Source organism: Rhinolophus sinicus, chromosome 18 (genome assembly GCF_057876585.1).
Source record: "Rhinolophus sinicus isolate RSI-liver-muscle chromosome 18, RSI-T2T, whole genome shotgun sequence".
NCBI lineage: Eukaryota > Metazoa > Chordata > Mammalia > Chiroptera > Rhinolophidae > Rhinolophus > Rhinolophus sinicus.
In genome coordinates, this window is record NC_142518.1 from 34,986,999 (window position 1) to 35,007,438 (window position 20,440).

A 20,440-nucleotide genomic window follows, 5' to 3' on the forward strand; every position below is an offset into this window, starting at 1 on the left:
TGAACCAAGTTTACTATTTGGAAGTGATGAAAAGGCTGCGTTAAAAATTAGACGACCTGAACTTTTCGCCAACAGTTCATGTTTCTTGCATCATGACAATGCACCAGCTCACACCGCACTGTCTGTGAGGGAGTTTTTAGCCAGTAAACAAGTAACTATTGGAACACCCTCCCTACTCACCTGACCTGGCCCCCAATGACTTCTTTCTTTACCCGAAGATAAAAGAATTACTGAAAGGAAGACATTTTGATGACATTCAGGAAATCAAGGGTAATATGATGACAGCTCTGATGGCCACCGCAGAAAAAGAGTTCCAAAATTGCTTTGAAGGGTGGATTAGATGCTGGCCTCTGTGCATAGCTCCCCAAGGGGAGTATTTCAAAGAAGGTGACCATAGTGATATTCAGCAGTCAGGTATGTAGCATGTTTTCTAGGATAACTTCGCAAACTTAATTGTCAGAGCTTGTACATATGCATGCGTTTGTATTTTGGATATTGTTATATTTTTCTCCATTGTAGTTGTGTCAATTTGTATTCACACCACTTCAAAAGCTTGTGGATAGAGAAACTTGATGAATGTTCTCTAATTGCTCTCCAGTATTGTTCCAGTTTGTTCTACCAGCTGTGAGTGGCTGCTTACCATTCCTACCAAACTAGTTATTTTTTCCCAACCTAATAAATTTATAGTCATTTTAGAATAGTGATTAAACATGTGGACTCTGGAGGCAGCCTGTCTGGTTTCTAATTCTGACTTAGTCTTTTAGTAACAGTTTGATCTCGGGCAAATCATTGTGTCTCAATTTTCCTGTCTGCAAAATGGGAGGATAATGGTACCATGGCTAAGGGCTGCTGTAATTAAATGAATTAATACATATATACCACCTACCATCTAGCCCATAGTAGACGCTATGTAAGCATCTATTATCATTCATATTGAACCTCACAAATGGGGCCGCCCACCATGTTTACTGCCCATTAATGTTTCTTTTTCTGTGATTTGCAATTAACCTTTTCTTTGTATTTTAGCAAAATAGTACATGTATATAATTTATAGCCAAAGAAGATCTTACAAAAACAGTATTCCTTATTTCCCTCTCCCCATTTTCCTCTCCCAAGTTTTACTTTTTTGTGCTGATCATAATCGTCTTCATGTCTGTAAATAACATGCTTGTGTTCTGTCTTCTACGTTTTTCCAGTTTTAAGCAGTTTTGATTGAGTTTTCACTCTGGAAAGTGAAGATTTGGCTTTCTTTTTCCCCCCGTCCTACTGTACTCTTCATAATTATATCCTTAACCTCAGTATTCAGCATTTGCTTTGTGACTATGTAAACACTAGTAATGGTCATAAAAGTATTTTTCTCGGTGACACTTGCTTTGTCATGGATTTAATGATTTTCTTTTAGTTTGATTATTTTTCTATGTATTTATCACTGATTTGGATTCATCCCCCAATTCTTCATGAATTGTCTAAATTGTTTCTCAGGATGTTAAGATGCATGGAGAACTTGGACAATTTTTATTTTTCCTAAAGAAACCTCTTTCGTAAGCCTTGTAACTTACTCTACTCTGGGCTGATTTTTCCCAATGCATATGTTTACATTATTTTACAGAAAAAGCTCCTTCAATTTTCAGTGTCTTTTATAACTTCCTTGTATTTAAAAATGGCTGTTTGGTACCTCGGGTATGGTTGTACTGCAATTTATTTAATTTCATATTGATGGGGATTTGTGTCCAGTTTTGTACAATGGCACACAGTATTGTAGTAAACATCTTTGTATGTCCTTTTACACAGTTTTGCACAGGATGAATACCTAGAGGTGGAAAATTGCCGGGTCAAGTGGAATAAGCATTTAAAAAGGCTCAGAAGGTGGTTTCATTTTCACTGAAATGTCTTCAGTGTTTTTTACAGCCTAGACAACACTGAGTATAATTTTTTTCCAGTCTTATTGGTGAAAAGCAACATTTCATAGTTTTAATGTTGATTTCATTATTGAGATTAAGTACATTTATTGTCTGTAGTAATTCCTCTGGTGACTAGTCAATTCATGCCCTTTCCTCACTTTTTCTTTTGAGTTCTTTGTGCGCGTGTGTTATATGTATGTGTGTATGCATGCGTTTGTAAGACAAAGAAGTTTTTATACTCTGAGCAGTGTTTTGTAAATGCATTGAGGTTTAGAGAAACAGTTGCTATCATCCTGCGTGAATACCATAGAAAGGTAGACCTTTATAATTTAAAATTTATTGCATTTCTGGGGATGGAGATGAACCAAGTAACAGAAGTCAATTCTAGTCCTGCTCAAAATGTATGTATCCCTTGGGTGCTGAAGTGGGTGGAGAGGAGATAGATGCTTAATAGAAATTAAATATGTTCCAGGTATGTCAGTTTTACTCAGAATTTTGGAGATAGGCAATTATTTTTATGTTAAAACAACTTACAGAAACAATCTAAAATTTGTATGAATTTTAAAGTTAGGAGATGAGACTTCAGAGATAACTTGTGTCTTTAAGATCACTAAACTTCTCAGCTGTTAAGTGTACTTTAAGAGAAAAAAGTTAGGATACAGGTGCTTATGGAGTGTAATGGTGGATACTGTAGACTGAAACATAAGATACAATAAAACAGCATTTTTCAAAAGGCGGTTTTTGATCCACCATAAGGGATTTTACGTTATAGTTCAGTGTACATGCACAGTCATATAATAAACATTTTATAAAATGTTATTTATCCTTACTACTTAAGATCCACTCTGATGCTAATTTCATTAATTCTTCATCTACTTAATTGATTTCCATTAGGTTGTGGCTTGCAGTCAGGAACTGCTTAGCTTGGTACTTCTTATCTTATTAGAAGTTATCCTGAGTTCAGCCTGGTCTTGTTCTGCTACTGTGTGACCTCAGGCAAATTACTTAATCTCACAGTGACTCATTTTCCTCAAATATGGGAATACTAAAAGCTATACCACCTCATACAGTGCTCGTGAAGTTTAAATAAACGAATGAAGGTGAGACACTCACTCAGACATATACAGCTGTCAATGGTGAACTGCTGTTGTAAATTCCAAAATAGAAGAATTTGAAACAAGGACAACTCCCCTCCCCCATCTCCTTTTAAAGAAGAAAACAGTAAAATGGCTTTGAAGGTATGGTATTGAATGAAAAGAACAAGTATTTTAAAGTATTCACTTACTGAAAAGTGCATTTAAAGCTTGTTGAATTCCCTTTACCTCCCTCCCCCTTTCTTTGCCTTTTTTTTCCTCCCTAAGTATAAATAAGAAAATATAAAATGCCCACAAATTACCACTCAGGTAACTATTGTTGACATTTAAAATAAGTAGTTCATACATATGAGGATGAGCTACCACTATACACATGTTAGAATGTCTAAAATTATAGTGATCATACCAAGTGGCAAAGATAAGGAAGAATTAGAACTGTCATACACTGCTGATAGAAATGTAAGATGGTGCAGTCACTTTGGGAGTTTATTCAGCTAAGCATAATTACTGATTTCATTTAGTCCCATAGCTCTCTCCCTCCCCCGTTTAATTGTAAGTATTTTTAAGTACCTCATTTATGTCTTATCCATGTATTGTTTTTCCTTATTTTTTTTTAAATTGAGAAAACACATACACAGTTAAAAAATGAAAAGAAAGTTCAAGTGGTTCTTCTGTTTTACAAGGCGTGTATAGTGGAAAAACAGCAGTCCTCCACTGTTCCTCTGAGATACCAACTTCAATGCTTAGTAGTTACCTCTATATTTCTAAATAATATGCTTATACTGCTGTTTCTGTATCATTCCCTCCCCATTTCTCCATTTACATTATGTTGACTTTCTAGTTTGGAGGGTACAGTTGTTTTTTTTCTTAATCATCTTTTCCCTTTGTCTGTCTTTCCATTATAACAGCCTTGGGTTAAAATAATAAACAATGTTTACCTTATTATTGGTATTTCTAGTGGTAAGTCAAGAAGAATATTAATAATTTTTATTGTTTTTTATAGGTTCCTATCACTAATTCTTGCCAAACAACTGTGAAGTGCTTCAGAATGTTTTTTCCTGTTTTTCAAATACTTTGTATAATCTATCAGTTCTGGATAGTTTCCTATCCTAAATCTTTTCCTGGTACCCTCTTCTCTCTCCTTTTTTTCTGTTTAGCTTTCAGTCATCTTTGGGAGAAGTGGATCTTCACCCTTGTGTTGGAGCTGTTTCTGGATGCCTTTTTCTCTGTGCTTCATCCCTCTTGAGAGTTTCTCTGGTATAGAATATTTTGTTGGAAATAATTTTCCTTGAATTTTGAAATCATTGTTTCTTTGCTTTCTAGCTTTCTGTGTTTGAGGTGAGCCATTTTGTATGCAATATGGTTTTTTTTGTAGAACTTTCCATTCTTCCTTCTACAAGTTTTAGGATTGCCTCTATATACCTGGTATTATGAAAACTCATGGCGATGTCCTTTGTTTGTCTGAAAACTTGTGTCGCTCAGGTGTGGGAAATATATGTTGGCTCAGGCTGTTCATTATTTGATGTTACATTCATAGAAAAACAGATTAGTTCCCTCCCGCCCCCCCATTTTGACATATGTCTGTTTGGTGAAATTGCTAATAGATAGCCTAAGCCAGTTATGGGAATCTGATGATTTTGAATGACAACCCTACCATGTGACTTGGAGATAGATATATGGTGAGAATTAGTTCCCAGCCCGAGAGAGAAGTGATAGAGGCACGCATATATGTTGCCAGGGTGTGTGTGTGTGTGTGTGTGTGTGTGTGTGTGCGTGCGCGCGCGCGCGCTGGGGTGACATAGAACAACTGATTTTGTATTTGATAGCATTCTAGAAGAGAACAGGTCTTACATAGATGAGTCAGGAAAAACGAATCATTTTGGCAAAGATCTTATAAACCAAATGTTGAGGAAAAAATTATTCATGATGCTTGTTAAAGATGGTCAGGCAGACTTTATTCAGTGAGACTATTGAGATAGGTATGGGGATCACTGCAGTGGGGGAGAGAGATTAGATTCAACAACATGGGCATATGGGAGTTTATAGCCAAGAATCAGGGTGGGAGTCAGTTGCTGAAGGTAGTCCAGGGTGATCAGACACCACCTGGGGGATGGCAGAGGATTAAACAGAATATGATATCCAGCCAAACAGTTATTAACTTGAAAATCTTTTTTTTTTTTTAACTTGAAAATTTTAATGAAATAGGTGGTTTGTGACAAAGATGGAAATTACAAAGTTCACAGTGGCCGTGGATAAAGGTTTTCCAAAATTCTAATTATTGCTTAAATCTTAAATTGTGGTATTAACTCATTTAATCCTTACAGTAATCCGGTGAGGTAGTTGCTATAAAATATTCCTGTTTTATAGAGCACAGAGAGATTAAGTGACTTGTTCAAGAATGCACAATACAAAACTGAAATTCAAAATGTTTCCAGCCAGGTTGCGGAGCCCACACTTTTATCCACTGTACTTAGTTCTGATGGCATTAAAAAAGGTAATAAAGCATTTGGATACTCTGGCACTATAAATATCATTAGTAACTGCAGTGGCTGCTGGAGAGCCTTAGGCTCAAAAGTCATTCGGGTAAGATTAGGTCACACTTGATATCAGATTGACACAAAATGATATCGCCAGGAAATAGCATGCTAGCAGAGCAGTGACAGGCATTCCTCTTCCATGGGAATGCTTGCAGTTGCCCAGGGGTTAGTTTTTCATCCATGAAATGACAGCTTAGGTGGGTGCAGGGCTACTTTGGTGCATTAGTTTCCTGTGGCTGCTGTGACAGGTGACCACAGACTGGGTAGTTTAAAACAACAGAAATTTATTCTTTTGCAGTTCTGTAGGCCAGAAGCCTGAAATCATGGTTAGCAGGGCAGGGTAATACTGTGTTTCCCGGAAAATAAGACCTACCTGGACCATCAGCTCTAATGCGTCTTTTGGAGCAAAAATTAATAATGAGACCTGGTCTTATTTTAATATAAGACAGGGTATAATATAATATAATACTAGGTCTTATATAATATATAATACAAGACCGGGTATAATATAATTTGTAATATAATATAATACTAGGTCTTATATTAATTTTTGCTCCAAAAGATGCATTAGAGCTAATGGTCTGGCTAGGTCTTATTTTCGGGAAAACATGGTACTCCCTCTGGAGGCTCTAGTGGGGAGTCTGTTCCTTCTTTGTAGCTTCTGGTAGCTGGTTTTCACATCTGTCTCTTCTGTGTGTCTCTCTGAAAACCCTTACTCTTTCTGCCTCATAAAAGAAATCTAGTAATTACATTTAGGGCCCATCATATAATCCATGATAAGCACCTCCTTTCAAGATCCTTAGTATAAGGTCATTTTTTGTTCAGCCTACAACACCTGGTTTAGAATGAATACATACACACATCATCACCACCACCACCATCACCACCACTGCCCCATTCCAAATAGGAACTAATAGCTTTTGTAACTTTTATGGGCATACTCTCCCTAAGATCTCTATAGGGACATGCCCAGTTAAAAGAGCCACTGTACTAAGGAAATCACAAAGCTGTGGCATCCTACCAGATAATCATAATTCCTTTACAGTTGTCTCAATCTAGATTTATCTCATCAATTAAGGATTTGTTTGTGTTTAGCCGTAATCCATTTTGCTAGTAACACAACTGACATCCCACCTTTATTAGGTTTTTGAAATAAAAGAACTGGTTGATTCAAGGTCAGATTTGTCCATAGAGGAGAGAGGGTATTCTTGACCTTTTACTCATAGTAACGTATTACTTAGAATACACTATAAATGACTGCTATGTATTGTTGTGCCATAACCTGTCATGACACTGCCATAGGCTTTGGGAATGTCAGTGAGTTGATGATACACTGAATTTTTTTCTTTTCTTTAAAGGTGAGGGTTTGGCACTGTAAGATTTGTTTCAGGTTTTGTACATACTGAAATGATACTGAATAGCAGGGAAGAGATGTTTTTAATGGATTGGAGAAAATAAATGGTAACATTTTGGTTTAGGGCAGTTGGGTAAGCATGAAGGAAGGGTACAGCAGGAAAGCACTCCCAGAATGTCAACACATGTTATTATACAATATCAAAACATTACATTCATTAATATTACTACCAATCTCATCAGAAAAAAACTTTAAATTTTGGGAAGCTGTCAGCTCACAGTGGAGGGGTGGATATGTTTTTCCATCTTTCTGACTTCTTGAAATCTTAAGTTTGATCATTGGCAACAAATTACTGTTAGTTATTTTTCTTAAAATGGTAGGTTCATGTCATTAATGTTTGACAAAATGTCCTCCAGATACCTAAGTCTGAATAAACATAGTTTGTCAGTTATTCTTTTGAGTAAAAGTGATATTCCATGAAAAAAAGAGGCTAGTTTAGTTTACAACTTAAACAATCACACACATACTTTCCCTGAGAAATGCTTTAAATGAACTTCCCATTTTGTCACACAGATTATTAAAACAATGTGTACCCAAGGGTTGACTTTTTTTTTTTTTAAGATTTTATTGGGGAAGGGGAACAGGACTTTATTGGGGAACAGTGTGTACTTCCAGGCCTTTTTTCCAAGTTGTCCTTTCAATCTTAGTTGTGGAGGGTGCCGTTCAGCTTCAAGTTGTTGTCCTTTCAGTCTTAGTTGTGGAGGGCGCAGCTCAGCTCCAGGTCCAGTTCCCGTTTCTAATTGCAGGGGGCACAGCCCACCATCCCTTGCAGGACTCCAGGAGTTAAACTGGCAACCTTGTGGTTGAGAGCCCACTGGCCCATGTGGGAATCAAACCGGCAGCCTTCGGAGTTAGGAGCATGGAGCTCTAACCGCCTGAGCCACCGGGCCGGCCCCAAGGGTTGACTTTTTAATAAAATGATTTTTAGTGCTTCATCAAGAGTATTCTTAAGTGAAACTGGCATTAAAAAACAAACAAACAAACAAACAGTGCTTGGTGGTGAAGAATATGATTTCTAGTTCATTTTGGTACCGCTGCCATGACTCTGGCTAAGGTGCCAGCAGTTATACTTACTGTTACTTTTGCATCATCAGAATAAATGTCAACAGAGTTAAGAGAAATAACATCTTAGTAGTGTAATTAAAATAATCTTGACCTAGCAGATCTTCTGAAAGGGTTTAGGCGACTCCCAGTTGTCTGTGAACCACACTTTGAGAACAGCTGCCTTAGGATTACAGCATTCATTTCTGACTTCTTAAAGTCTAATTGGTACATCTTCCCTTTTCTTGGGCAATGCAAGATTCTTAGAGTCTTTGCCCTCTTCTCCTTTATTCCATAATTGTTGTGTATATTCATTCTGTATACGTTTTAAACAAAAATATTGTTAAAGTTGTAACCCACATAGTTAACATTTTCTTTGCTTGTCAATTCCTTTCTGCACCTCTGACTTTCGCTTTGAGATCATTTGCTTTTCTGCATGTGGGTCTGCTATACTCATATGTCTGAAAATGTCTTGATTTCATGTCATGAAATATGTGTTGAGGTTTTGTTGTTGTTTTGCATATGGGATTCTAATTTTTCTACCACCATTTGTTGAAAAGACAATCCTTTTTCTACTGAATTGCCTTTTTTACTGTGCCAAAAACAGTTGACTATATTTGTATGAGTCTGTTTCTGGGTTCCCTAGTTTGTTCAATTGATCTATATGTTTGTCCTTTCCTCAGTATCACACTGTCTTGATTATTGTAGCTGATTATATTGTCTTGAAATTGGGTATGGGTAATATGAATCCTTTGACTTGGTTCTTTTTTCAGAATTTTGTCTATTCTAGTTTCCTTTCTTTCCATATAACTTTGAGATCAACTTGCTGATACATACAAAAAACCTTGCTGGGATTTTGATTGAGGTTGCCTTGAATCTATGTATCTAATTAGGGAGAATTGATATATTAATAATGTTTTCTATTTTGTGAATATGGTATTTCTCTTTGATTATTTAGATATTGTTTGATTTCTTTCATCAGTGTTTTCCTCACACAAATCTTACACATATTTTGTTAGATTTATACCCACTTTATTTTTTTGGTGCTATTAAAAATGGTATCTAAAAATTCAAATTCCAAGAATTTATTGCTGGTATACAGGAATACAGTTCACCTTGTACATTGACCTTGAACATTACACTTATCAGTTCTTGTAACTTCCTTAATTTTAACTTTAGCTTATTACAGTCTACCTTCAAATTATATTATACCATGTCATGTATACTGTGGCCCTTATAAGACTGTATTTCCCTTTCTCCCATTCTGGTCTTTTATAGTATTGCCATACATTTTACTTCTATGTATGTTATAAACCCCACAACACATTGTTACTGGTTTTTTTACTTTAAACTTTGAAGTATCTTTTTAAAAATAAATTTTGTTGAGGTGTGATTTATATATATTTAATTTTGCCTGTTTTAGGTGTTTGATGAGTTTTGACAAATGTATATACTGTGCGGTCTTTTGAGATTGGCTTCTTTTATTCAGCATAATATCTTTGAAATTCATCGATGCTATATCAATAGAATTTCATTGTATAGATGTACCACAATTTATTCATTTACCTGTTGAAGGATATTTGGAATGTTTCCAGTTTTCACTGATTATGAATAAATCTGCTGTAAACATTGTGTACAGATTTTGGTATGAACATAAGTTTTTACTTCTTTAGGGTACATACTTACCGTGTTTCCCCAAAAATAAGACCTAGCTGGATAATCAGCTCTAATGCGTCTTTTGAAGCAAAAATTAATGTAAGACCTGCTCTTATAAGACCGGGTCTTACATTATAGAAAATAAGAGCGGGTCTTATATTAATTTTTGCTCCAAAAGACGCTTTAGAGCTGATTGTCCGGCTAGGTCTTATTTTTGGGGAAACACGGTAGAACGAGGATTGCTGAGTCATGTGATAAATGTATGTTTAACTTCATACTTGTCAAATTGTGTTCCAGAATAACGGTACCACTTTGCATTCTCAGCAGCAATGTATGACAGTTCCAGTTAGTCTGCAGCTTCATTAACACTTTGTATGGCCACATTTTAAAAATTTCATTGACTCTTGAGGGCATTTTGCTAAATGAATTAAATCAGACAGACAAATACTATATTATCTCACTATATGTATAATCTAAAGAAGTCAAACTCATAAATGCAGAGTAGATTGGTGTTTGCCAGGGTTGATCAAAACGTACAAACTTTCAGTTATAAGATAAGTTTGGGGAATCTAATGTATGTCATAGTGATTATAATTAACAATACGGTTATTGTATACTTGGAAGGTGCTTAGAGAGTAGATCTTAAGTGTTCTCACCATATAAAAAAAATGGTAACTATGTGAGGTGATGGATGTGCTACCTGACCTTATTGTGGTAATCATTTTACAATGTATTATACCCAGGGTGCCAAAAAAATGTATACAAGTGGACACTTTGTTCAACGTTTCTCAAGCAGTAGTTCCCGTAATCAGAAGTGTCTGGACGCTGATGGTAACCACTTTGAGCACCTCTTGTAATTGCAGAAGTCAGACGTGACTTGTAGTCATCTTTCGTTATCGGTATATATTGAGTATTACAATTCTAATACAGTTTTCCTTTCTTAAAATACGTATACTTTTTTTTGGTGCCCTCTATATACTGTAAAGGAAGTGTGATGGTTGGTTTTGAGCAAATAGGGAACGTTTTACATCAAAATCTCTAAAGAATTCATTGGCAATTGTAAACTGGGAAGAGATACTTTAACAATATTATATATATAAACCTTTTATATATAAATAGCACCTGACATGTCATTTCGGAAAAAAACTGTTCATTATCCAATAGAGAAATGTGCACAATCTGTGAGCATGTTGGTAGTTTGTGAAAGAAGTAATAAGCTTAGCCAATAAATATTTGAAAAAAAAAATAATCAAAGAATTGAAAATGAGGACTGCTGGTGGAAGATTATATTGGTTCAACTTTGCTGGTGGGATTATCAAAAGCTTAAATTGTACTTTCCATTTGACTGTGAGGAGCTTAAAGAAATATAAATTGGCCAAATTAGGTTCATTGGGTAATAATAATAAAAACTTGGTTAACAATCAATCAGATAGCCTTCAGTAGAAACAAATTATGGTTTAACTGTTCAATAAACTGCTATGTAGTTGTTAATTTAATGTAGTTCTATATTTGGACATGGTAAGCAGTTATATATTGAACTGAATATATTGAAATAAAGAAATTGTTTATAAAACTGCATACAAAAATGTGTACTATTTGTATATATATATGCATAGAAAAAATTTGGAATGATATATTCAGACTTATCAAAAACATTTTTTTGCTTTTTCTTGAAGCACTGTCTTTGGGGAGGGCCTCTACTATGTTAAGGATTGTTCATTTATTTAATAAATCTAAGCGCCTTTTACATATTAGAAGCAGAATTCAAAGCAGATTTTCAGTGGAGCTCATGCTCATAAATTTGTCTTCTTACCCTCCCTCAATGAAGTGCTTGTTCCTTTTCTTTTTGTGCATGTATTTTTGAAATGTATATAAGGCAAATGAATGCATACCTAGCTACCAAAGGATACTGATTTGAACAGCATATATTATAGCATGCATCCAGGTTATAGCAAGCATAATAGATACAGTCTTTTACCTTCATGAAGATCTGGTCTACATAATTTTGTTGTAGATGTCTTTCATTCTGTTTGTATATTTTCGGAACTCTGAATTAAATGTGTACAGCTGAAATGACAGGAAGAATGATTGCTTGTAAGATTGTCTCTGCCTCAAGATAAATAATAGTCCCTGTGCAGTTGAAAACAAATGACGTAAAAAGCAGAATATAATGCCTACTGTCTTACATGGGAAATCGCAAGATTACTCTGGGCTTTATTTATAGAAGTCATTCTGCTGAAATTCTATCTCATACTCTTCTTACCTCCAAATTTTAAATATATGTTATTTTAAAGATTATTCAAGACTTAATTCACACACCTAATTTGAATGAGGCTTTATAAATAATGTACTTGATTATACCCCATCTGCACAATGTTACATTAAGCATGATAAAATTATTTGGAAAATAGCTGTTTTGACACAACAGCTTTTTAAAAATTCAGTGTTGGCCATGGCTGTGTATATGTGCATGTGTGTGAATGTACAATTTATTAGTTTGTTTGGCTGCATGTATCTACAATAACGGTTTTAGAGTTAGTAATAAACTCCCCAAAATGGTTGAGACAGTATAGCCTAGTTTGCTTTGTTGCAGCTGTATTTGATCTTTCTTTGGCAAATACACTAAACAGAGAAAATAACAACAGTAGGTAAACTAAGGAGATGTAATTCAGAGGGTACAAAAAAGTAGGGTGAAACCATTTAACATTTTCCAGCTTACACCACATCTTGTCTGGATGGTGTGTATTATTTATGTATATGAGCATTAGTGTTTTTCTGTCACAGGTGACTTTTGAATATGATAGCTTGCTTTTTTGGGGTTAGTTTTTGTTTGTTTTGCTGCTGATTTTGTTTTGATTTGGATATGTGGGTCTTTTTTTGAATAAAGATAATTGCTTTTTATATGATTTAAAATAAAGCAAGGTGAGAAAATATGGTAAAGAACCGAGGCTAAATCTTCCTATGGGATGGTGGGAACAAGAAGTGGCAATCTTATGTGTTGGTTTTCTTCTTGGTGTGGAGGTAGAGTTGTGAAAGGAGCTAGTGTGTAGGTAGGAGTGTAAGAAGGGGATAGCAGTTTGTGGAGCTCCCCTCTCTTGGAAATGACTTTTAGGTCCCGAGGCATGGCCCTAGTTGAGCACGTTACTGCTCAGAGGCTCTGGAGCCATACTGTTTGAATCCAGCCTGTGCTAGTTAGTAGCTCTGTGACCTTGAGCACAGGATTTACTTCCTCTATACCTCAGTTTTCCTAATCCTTTGAAGTAGGGTTTGTTTATCTCATGGAGTAATTGTGAGGATTAAATGAATAAGTATATGTAAAGTGCTTAGAATAATGCCTGGTACATATATCAAGAGTCTAAATATTAGCTATCAGCACTTGAATTACTGATACTAGATCATCTAGTTTGATTTTAGTGTTGTAGTTCTGTGAGAATATTTTTCAATAGCAAGGCATTTTCAATAGTTTATTTGAAAAGAATGGTACTTAAGATGCTGGTGATGGGTTCTTGAATGATGCTTGCTTACTCATTAGCATTTAGCACATCCACTGAATGCAGAGTAGTAGGTCCAGAGAGGCTGAGAAATCCAGGATAGAGACTGATATGCTTAAATTTTGTTTTACTGACTTTGTTGTGAAGTAAATAAAAGATGATGTATATTAGTTGAACATTGGAGTTAGGGAGATGGTGTAGGTGAACAGATGTATAAGTTCTTGTATCTACTATAGAATGTTAGGTATGGCTGACAGTTAACTAGATTTCTTTTTTCTTCTCTTTATCCTTTTTGTATGTGTTAAATGATTATTTCATTAGGCTGTCTTTTTTTTTTCTTTTTTAATGAGGAAAAAGGAGTACATACTCCTTTATCTCTTAAATAAAAGAATTCTCAGAGACAGTCAGTTCTAGGCTACTGTGGAACTCCACTGTTCCAGGAACTTGGGCTTCTGTTTTCCTACTCCATCCTCAACTTGTGGCTTCTACCACCTGGGTGATTCCAGCTAAGGGGAAGAGAGGTTGATGCAGAGCATGTGCTTTCCTTATATCCGGTTGGCCAGAACTTAACCGTATTTTGCTGTGTATAATGCACACTTTTTGCCCAAATTTGTGAGGGAAAAATAAGGATACGCATTATACATGGGTAGTACTAATTCTGTATCTATGTTTTTAATTCTTTTATTTATGCTTATGAGTTAAAAGTATAACTCTAGAAATCAATAACAATATCTGTATACAGAATAATACCCTGGACTACGATAATCAAGTTTTGTTGAACTTACAATGAACTTGCAACAATGAAGAGATCTTGGCCTTCTAAGATGTGTAAATATTGTAAATTTATTACCAGTACATAAAATTTCTTGTACCTTGTATCTTGTGTTTTTTAATTATTTGCTACATAAAATTTCTTGTAATGTTAAAAAAAATAAATGCTAAAATTACTTTTTAATACAAAATATAAGTACCTAAATGTAAACAAATAAAATTTTGAATTAAAAACTTGAAAGATTTTTTCCCCCCTGAAAGTTTGGGCCAAAAACGTGGGTGTCCATTATACTGAGGATTGCATTATACATGGAAAAATACAGCAGTCACTACGCCATGCGTACAAGGATGGCTGGGGAATCCCAGTATTCTGTGTAAACATGCCTAATTAAATCGAGGGGTTCTATTAACAAAGGAGAAAAGATGTTAGGGACACCTAGAATCTGAAGGAAGTTACAGAACAGTGTTTATATAAATAAGTGAGCATTAATACCCAAGTGGGGATAATATATGTGTTTGCATCTACACTAAATAATCTTGAATATAGAATTTTTAAAAACATTTGTTGCTTCTGGGAAGGGTAACTGGGTGGCTGGCGTCAGGATTGGGAAAAAGACTTAACTACAGTATACTTTTTAGAATTGGTGATATGTAAGTTTCAACTTTTCAAAAATAGTAAATGAAATTTAAAAGCAAATTATGAAAGTCTGATATCTAAGTTTAAGAATAGATATGTCATTAAAAATTGTGAATACTTAAGATTACCATTTTAAGTGTGTAACTCTTACCTCATTTAAAAAAAATGTCGTATGTTGAAATTTCAAAAAATTGTTTAGACTCGGGTACTTTCAACTCTTTCAAATTCCTAAGTTGTTTGCAGGTAAAGACATTGAAGAGTGTCTAGAAAGGGGAAGAATTTTGATTTATGAGGCGTATTTATGGGAAGGATATCAGCTTTAACGATGCAGACATTTTTAGGGTTTTGGGGAGCAAGTCAGGATAGTATGTTTATTTAGAAATTCTGGAAATTCGGAATGAATAAACTGTAATCATGGAATTAAGTTGAGATGCACTCACATATATACATGTGTGTTTGTGTGTGATTATGTATTATATATGTTACACATTGTATGCTTGTATCATAGAAGTCCAAGGAATCTTTAAAAAAATGTAGCTCTGAATTGTATCCAAAGTGAGATGTCTCCTGTCTGACTCCCACTAAGATAGCTTAGTAATTTATGCTTTAATTCTTTGCATTGATATGAGCCAAAGAAAGAGGGCCCATTTAATTTTTGGAATATTTAAGTTTTCCTCCTTTCTGATTGAACTGAATTAAATTTGCTTGTAAGTTATATCCATTCATTGGTTTGATGTCTGGAGCAGTTAATCTCTCCCAAGTGATGACTTTTTAAATATTTGAAGTTACAGCATTCCTGATGCGTCTCCTCAGCTGAACTCAGTTAAAATAATTTTTATATGATAGTTTTTCCATCCTCCACCAAACTTGTAGCCCTTTGTTATTACCACTTATTAAAATGTGGCACTTAGAATCTATGATAATGTTAAAGATCTGGTCAGAGCAGACCTTGCTGAGCTGATTATTGATGTTGATTTGTATAATATGCTTTATTAATTTGGGCCATGAATAATTTTTAAGTAGTCATATTTCATGGATGACATGTTGACCTGTATGTAGTGTGCTTAAATCCCTTAATCTTTTGTAAGTAGTCAGCTGCTAAACTACCTTGTATGTCTGTGGCTGGCCTTTAGGAAGTATGGGCAGAAGTGCATGCTTGTTTTTATTCAACCTAAAAGTTTTGGGTCATTTAAAATCATTGGTTCATTTAAAATACCAGTGATTTATACCTCAGTGGAAAAGATTTTAAGTAACTAATAAGATTAATCGTTAGCATCCTGGCTTATACTCTTAAGAAATGGAAGTTTAGGGCAAAGAAGAGAGGGTTATTTGATAAACTAAAATATAATGTGACATTGCTTTGTGAATTCAAGTAATATATATTAAGCCCCTGTTATGTGATCCTGGATTGGGATACTGCCCCTCCCCTGACAGAGCTTTACAGGTGAGGGAGGCAAGAAGTACCTGGGAGCCTCATAAAAGGTGAGGGGGGCTTCAGAAAGGGGAGCCATCAAACTAGGACTGCATTGAGATACTGTCTTGGACATTTGTGGCAGGCATTAAAAAAAAAAAAAGAAAAGAAAAAAGAAAACCATTGGGGTATATAAACCTATATTAGTTTGCTCTACCATTTGTATGTCACCCAACAACTTCAGCTAATTTTTTTAATTGAAAAAAAAATCATTTGTTTAGGAGTTGCCTATATTTAACAATTCTAAAATATTAACAAGTGTCGTATTTTAGCTGGGAACTGACCAAGTTCATCATAAAAGACTTTAATGCTTAACATTAAAAAATAAACTAGTCACATATCTGTGCTCATGAGCTCTAAACTTTTATCAAAGTTTAGAAATAGAGGGTAACGATAATATTGCCGTTCTAAGATAGATTTTTCAAATAATAAAAATAAAGCAGATACCAAGCATAAATTCTATTGAACACTGTGGAAAAGGGCACTATAATGGAAGACATCCAAGCGTTCTACCTAGCTGGGAGGATCTTTATTCACTCTCGTTTGATTCTAGTATTTAATGATTAACTGTTTATTTTCATTCTCAGTGTTTTCTTCTGAGAATGTAGGGTGGTAAGGATTATAGATGTGTAGGCTACTAGCTGTAAACAACTAAAGGAGATTTTTGTGGAGGGCATTGCTCATCCCAGTATAAGATATCCCTTTATTTTTACAGATGTTTATAAATGTAAGAAATTTTGCTTTCCTTGTATTTAGCATATGGATTGAATATTCGGTTATTTTAAAGCTTTAAAAATTATCTAGCTCTACACTGTCCATTAGTCACCTATTTAAATTTAAAAAATGAAAATTAAATCTGAAATTCAGTTGACTTGCATCAGCTTGTTTTCCAGGGCTCAGTAGCCACACGTGTCTAGGGGATTCTATATTGGGCAACCGGATCATAGGACGTTTTTATCATTGCAGAAAATGCTCTGCTGAATGATGCTGATCTAGATACAAATTATTTTTATTCATATTTCTGACTATCCTCACACTAAAGGTGTCGGATGAATCCTGGAGGGAAGCATAATAATTTAATGATTTTTATAAGAATAGAAATGGTATAGGTTAATTATGAAAAATTTAGAAGATACAGAAGAGTAAAATGAGCAAAATACAAAGAAGTTACTGTATGGCCCAACTATAGACTTTCTATTTTTAACATTTGTTTTATATTCTGGTTCTTTTTCTCTGCACATGTATCCAAACACACATTCTACATGGGGATGATTTTACTTGTGCATATTTAAAATTTTAAAAAAGAGCAAGCATATAAGGGTAACTTTTAACAGGAAATAATTTTGCTTTATAGAAGTTTACTTGAACTTTGTTCTAAATCTAAACTATTAATATATATCTTCTATGTTTATAACTAGTCATTTGACTAAAAATATTATAAAAGTACTGTTCCATTTTAGATTATATGAGTTAGTAGTATTGGAAATTATCTTATTTATTTACCTTTAAATGTTCCTTAAAAATTGTTAGTATTTGCCTATGTTTAATATCAGCATGTACCTCAAACACTTCAAATAAATTCATGACGTTTCACTATGAAATGATGACAGAAAGCTCTTGGAAACCATTCTGCCTTTTTGCTTACCTTCTCTTGTTAGATTTTTGGCTTTGTCAGCATCCTCTTTGACCACCAACATTAGTTGGTAGTTGCATGCTAGCTTTGTTGGAAATTACCGATGTTCTTTGACTTATGATAGGGGTTACGTCCCGTTAAACCCATCGGATGTTGAAAATATTGCAAGTTGAAAATGCATTGAATACACCTAACCTACCAAATATCATAGCTTAGCCTAGCAGGTTTCTACTGAATGCTTATTGCTTTTATACTATCTAAAGTCGAAAAATCATAAATCGAACCATCATAAGTCAGGGAACTTCTGTATTATAAATTTGTTAATGAAGCCTGAGTGTATGGGTAGGTGAATTTAAAATGTGCTCATTTTGGTTTTTACCTGGAGTTACATTTCACAATGATAAAGAGTTGTGTGTAGTATTCATTTTAGATGTGTCCCTTTGTTTTATGGGAAATGGAAGATAGGCAATAGATGATCATAGTAATGGCATCAAGGTATGGTGACAAGAGGCAATATAGGGAGGGTATTGCCATCTTTTTGCTTAGATTATTGAAGAAAATTTGTTTGTTTCTTGAACCCTTTTTCACCATGAAACCATATTTGCTTGTAAATTTAATGCTAGATTAGCCATAATTAATTGTCAGAGAAGAGTAGGAAAAGTTTCTAAATATCTTACTAACAGTTTAAAAAAATGAAGACAGTACTGTTTTAATGCGTGCTTTATTTGCAATGTCATTGATAGCTTTAAAAAGTCACTCATTTAATGTAAAATTAAGAACTGTCATTCTGTAGTCCAATAATTTTATGAATTTCTCTGATATTAAAAAGCACTGGAATAAATTGTATTTTTGTACTCTTAACCATCTGCCAGATAGGATTATATATGACTTAAATAAAGAGGATCTTGAAATTTTATGCCTCCAAATTATAGTAATTTCTGAGCCTTCAGTGTAGCATTCAGACTCTTAATTATAGGGAAGCAGAATGATTAGTTTTCAGTGCTTGTGATTTGGTACATAAGCACATTTAGATAGCTAAGAGTGGAATACTAAGAACTGAAGACAGTCCTTTTATAAATGTTGGGCTCTAAGGATAGTAGAATCATGCCAGAATTTGCCTTGTTTTAGAAATGCTTTTCCAAATTTGATGAATATTTATATATGCGCTTTGGATAGGTAAATTTTAGGATATATGTTTTGAAACTCAACGGCTCTATATTTTACAGGAGAGGAAAAATCAAGGCATTTTAAGTGGGTACTCTGCCCCACATGACATTTTCTTGTCTCATCAAAAGCTCTTGAAGTGGTGGTGAAAGGATTTTTTGATAATGGAAGCAATTCTAGTTCCCTTTGTGGGCACCAAACCTGGGTACACATTTTTTTCTTAGTGACTCTAGGACACACTATAACATATAACATGTAAATTGTTAGCAGGGACATTTTGACAAAATTATTGGGAAACTTGCAACAGCCTTGAAAGAGTTAGAGCTTTTTTCTTATTTAAAGAGAAGGTAAAGAAACAATTATTACATACCTATGGAGTGCTATGCACTGTGGTAAACCCTTAAAGGAGTTTTTGTTTTATATAGAAGTTTTCTAACTTTAATCCTGTTGTCACCACTTTGAGTGTTATTAAACCTCAAAAAAGAGAGGATACATTCCCCAGGATCTCTTGTAGCTGATGACACTAATGACACCTGGAATTTGTCAGACTCCAGAATTCTTCTGTTCTTTCCATCATTCATTTTCTCCCCCAGTTTCCTGGATTACAAAAACGGGGGGAGGGGGTGTGCATGATATCCTTAAAATATTGTATTATTATTTTTTTCTTCAGGGAAGAAATGGTGAGAGTGAGTGCATAAGCAGGTATTGCAGTGGGGGAAAGATTAATAATAGAGTTAGAGTTTGGTGGGTTTGAAGTATATCATGAGAAGACAATTGAAAGGCAGTTTATGGTAGTTTAAACTGGTAGAGGTTATGGCAAAAAGTAGCTGTTCAGTATAAATGGTAGCTAATACTATGGGGGGGGGGGTGCCAAAAAATGTATAAAGGCGTACACTTTGGTCAGTGTTGCTCAAGCAGTAGTTCGCCGTAATCAGAAGTGTCTGGATGCTAATGGTAACCACTTTGAGCATCTCTTGTAATTGCAGAAGTCAAATGTGACTTGTATTCGTCTTTGGTTATTGGTATATATTGAATATTACAATTTTAATAGTTTTTTCCTTTCTTAAAATGTGTGTACTTTTTTTGGCACCCTTTGTATTACTGTGGAGATTATGAATTCTCATATAGTTTAGTAAAGTTCTTCCCATCTGTGAGAAAGATGATTATTATTTGTTTATATCAAGAGGGACCACAGTAATAACTTAGATTTAAAACTTGTAAAGTTGTCAAAGTGCTCCTACATTATCTTATTTGGCAAGTATTTCCATTTTACACATAGGAAAAGCACTTATGCCATAACCAGTGGCTCTTTTAATAATACACGTATTCTAAAGAGTACTGCACTGAGATAGAAGTGAAATATATTGATTTCTTGGGTGATTGAATGGAGGGTATGTGCATTATCTCAGGAAGGAAATGCATTTTAGGTTTTTGTCTTTTTCTTAAATGTTTGTATTTTTTATTTTTAGGCTGTTCGCTGCTACGAATCTCTAATCTTAAAAGCTGAAGGAAAAGTGGACTCTGATTTCTTTTGTCAATTAGGTCACTTCAACCTCTTATTGGAAGATTATCCAAAAGGTAATTTTTCCCCTTGTTAATTACTGTTTGATTTATATATGTGTTTAAAATA

The 20,440-nt window shown here is 34.5% G+C and overlaps 1 protein-coding gene across 12 annotated transcripts in view; it reads left to right on the forward strand.

The window, feature by feature from the left end:
- KDM6A (lysine demethylase 6A) overlaps positions 1-20,440 on the forward strand; it is a 198,304-nt gene that overhangs the window by 42,251 nt on the left and 135,613 nt on the right. For 10 of the 12 annotated variants that reach the window (XR_012493466.2, XM_019717929.3, XM_019717926.3 and 7 more), the window contains exon 3: positions 20,280-20,388. The exons of the other annotated variants lie outside the window; for them this stretch is intronic. Coding sequence is in view for 9 of the 10 variants with exons in the window: in XM_019717929.3 (XP_019573488.3) it covers positions 20,280-20,388 (109 nt within the window). In the remaining variant the exon portion in view is untranslated. The remainder of the gene's footprint in view (positions 1-20,279; positions 20,389-20,440) is intronic. 12 annotated transcript variants of the gene reach the window in all.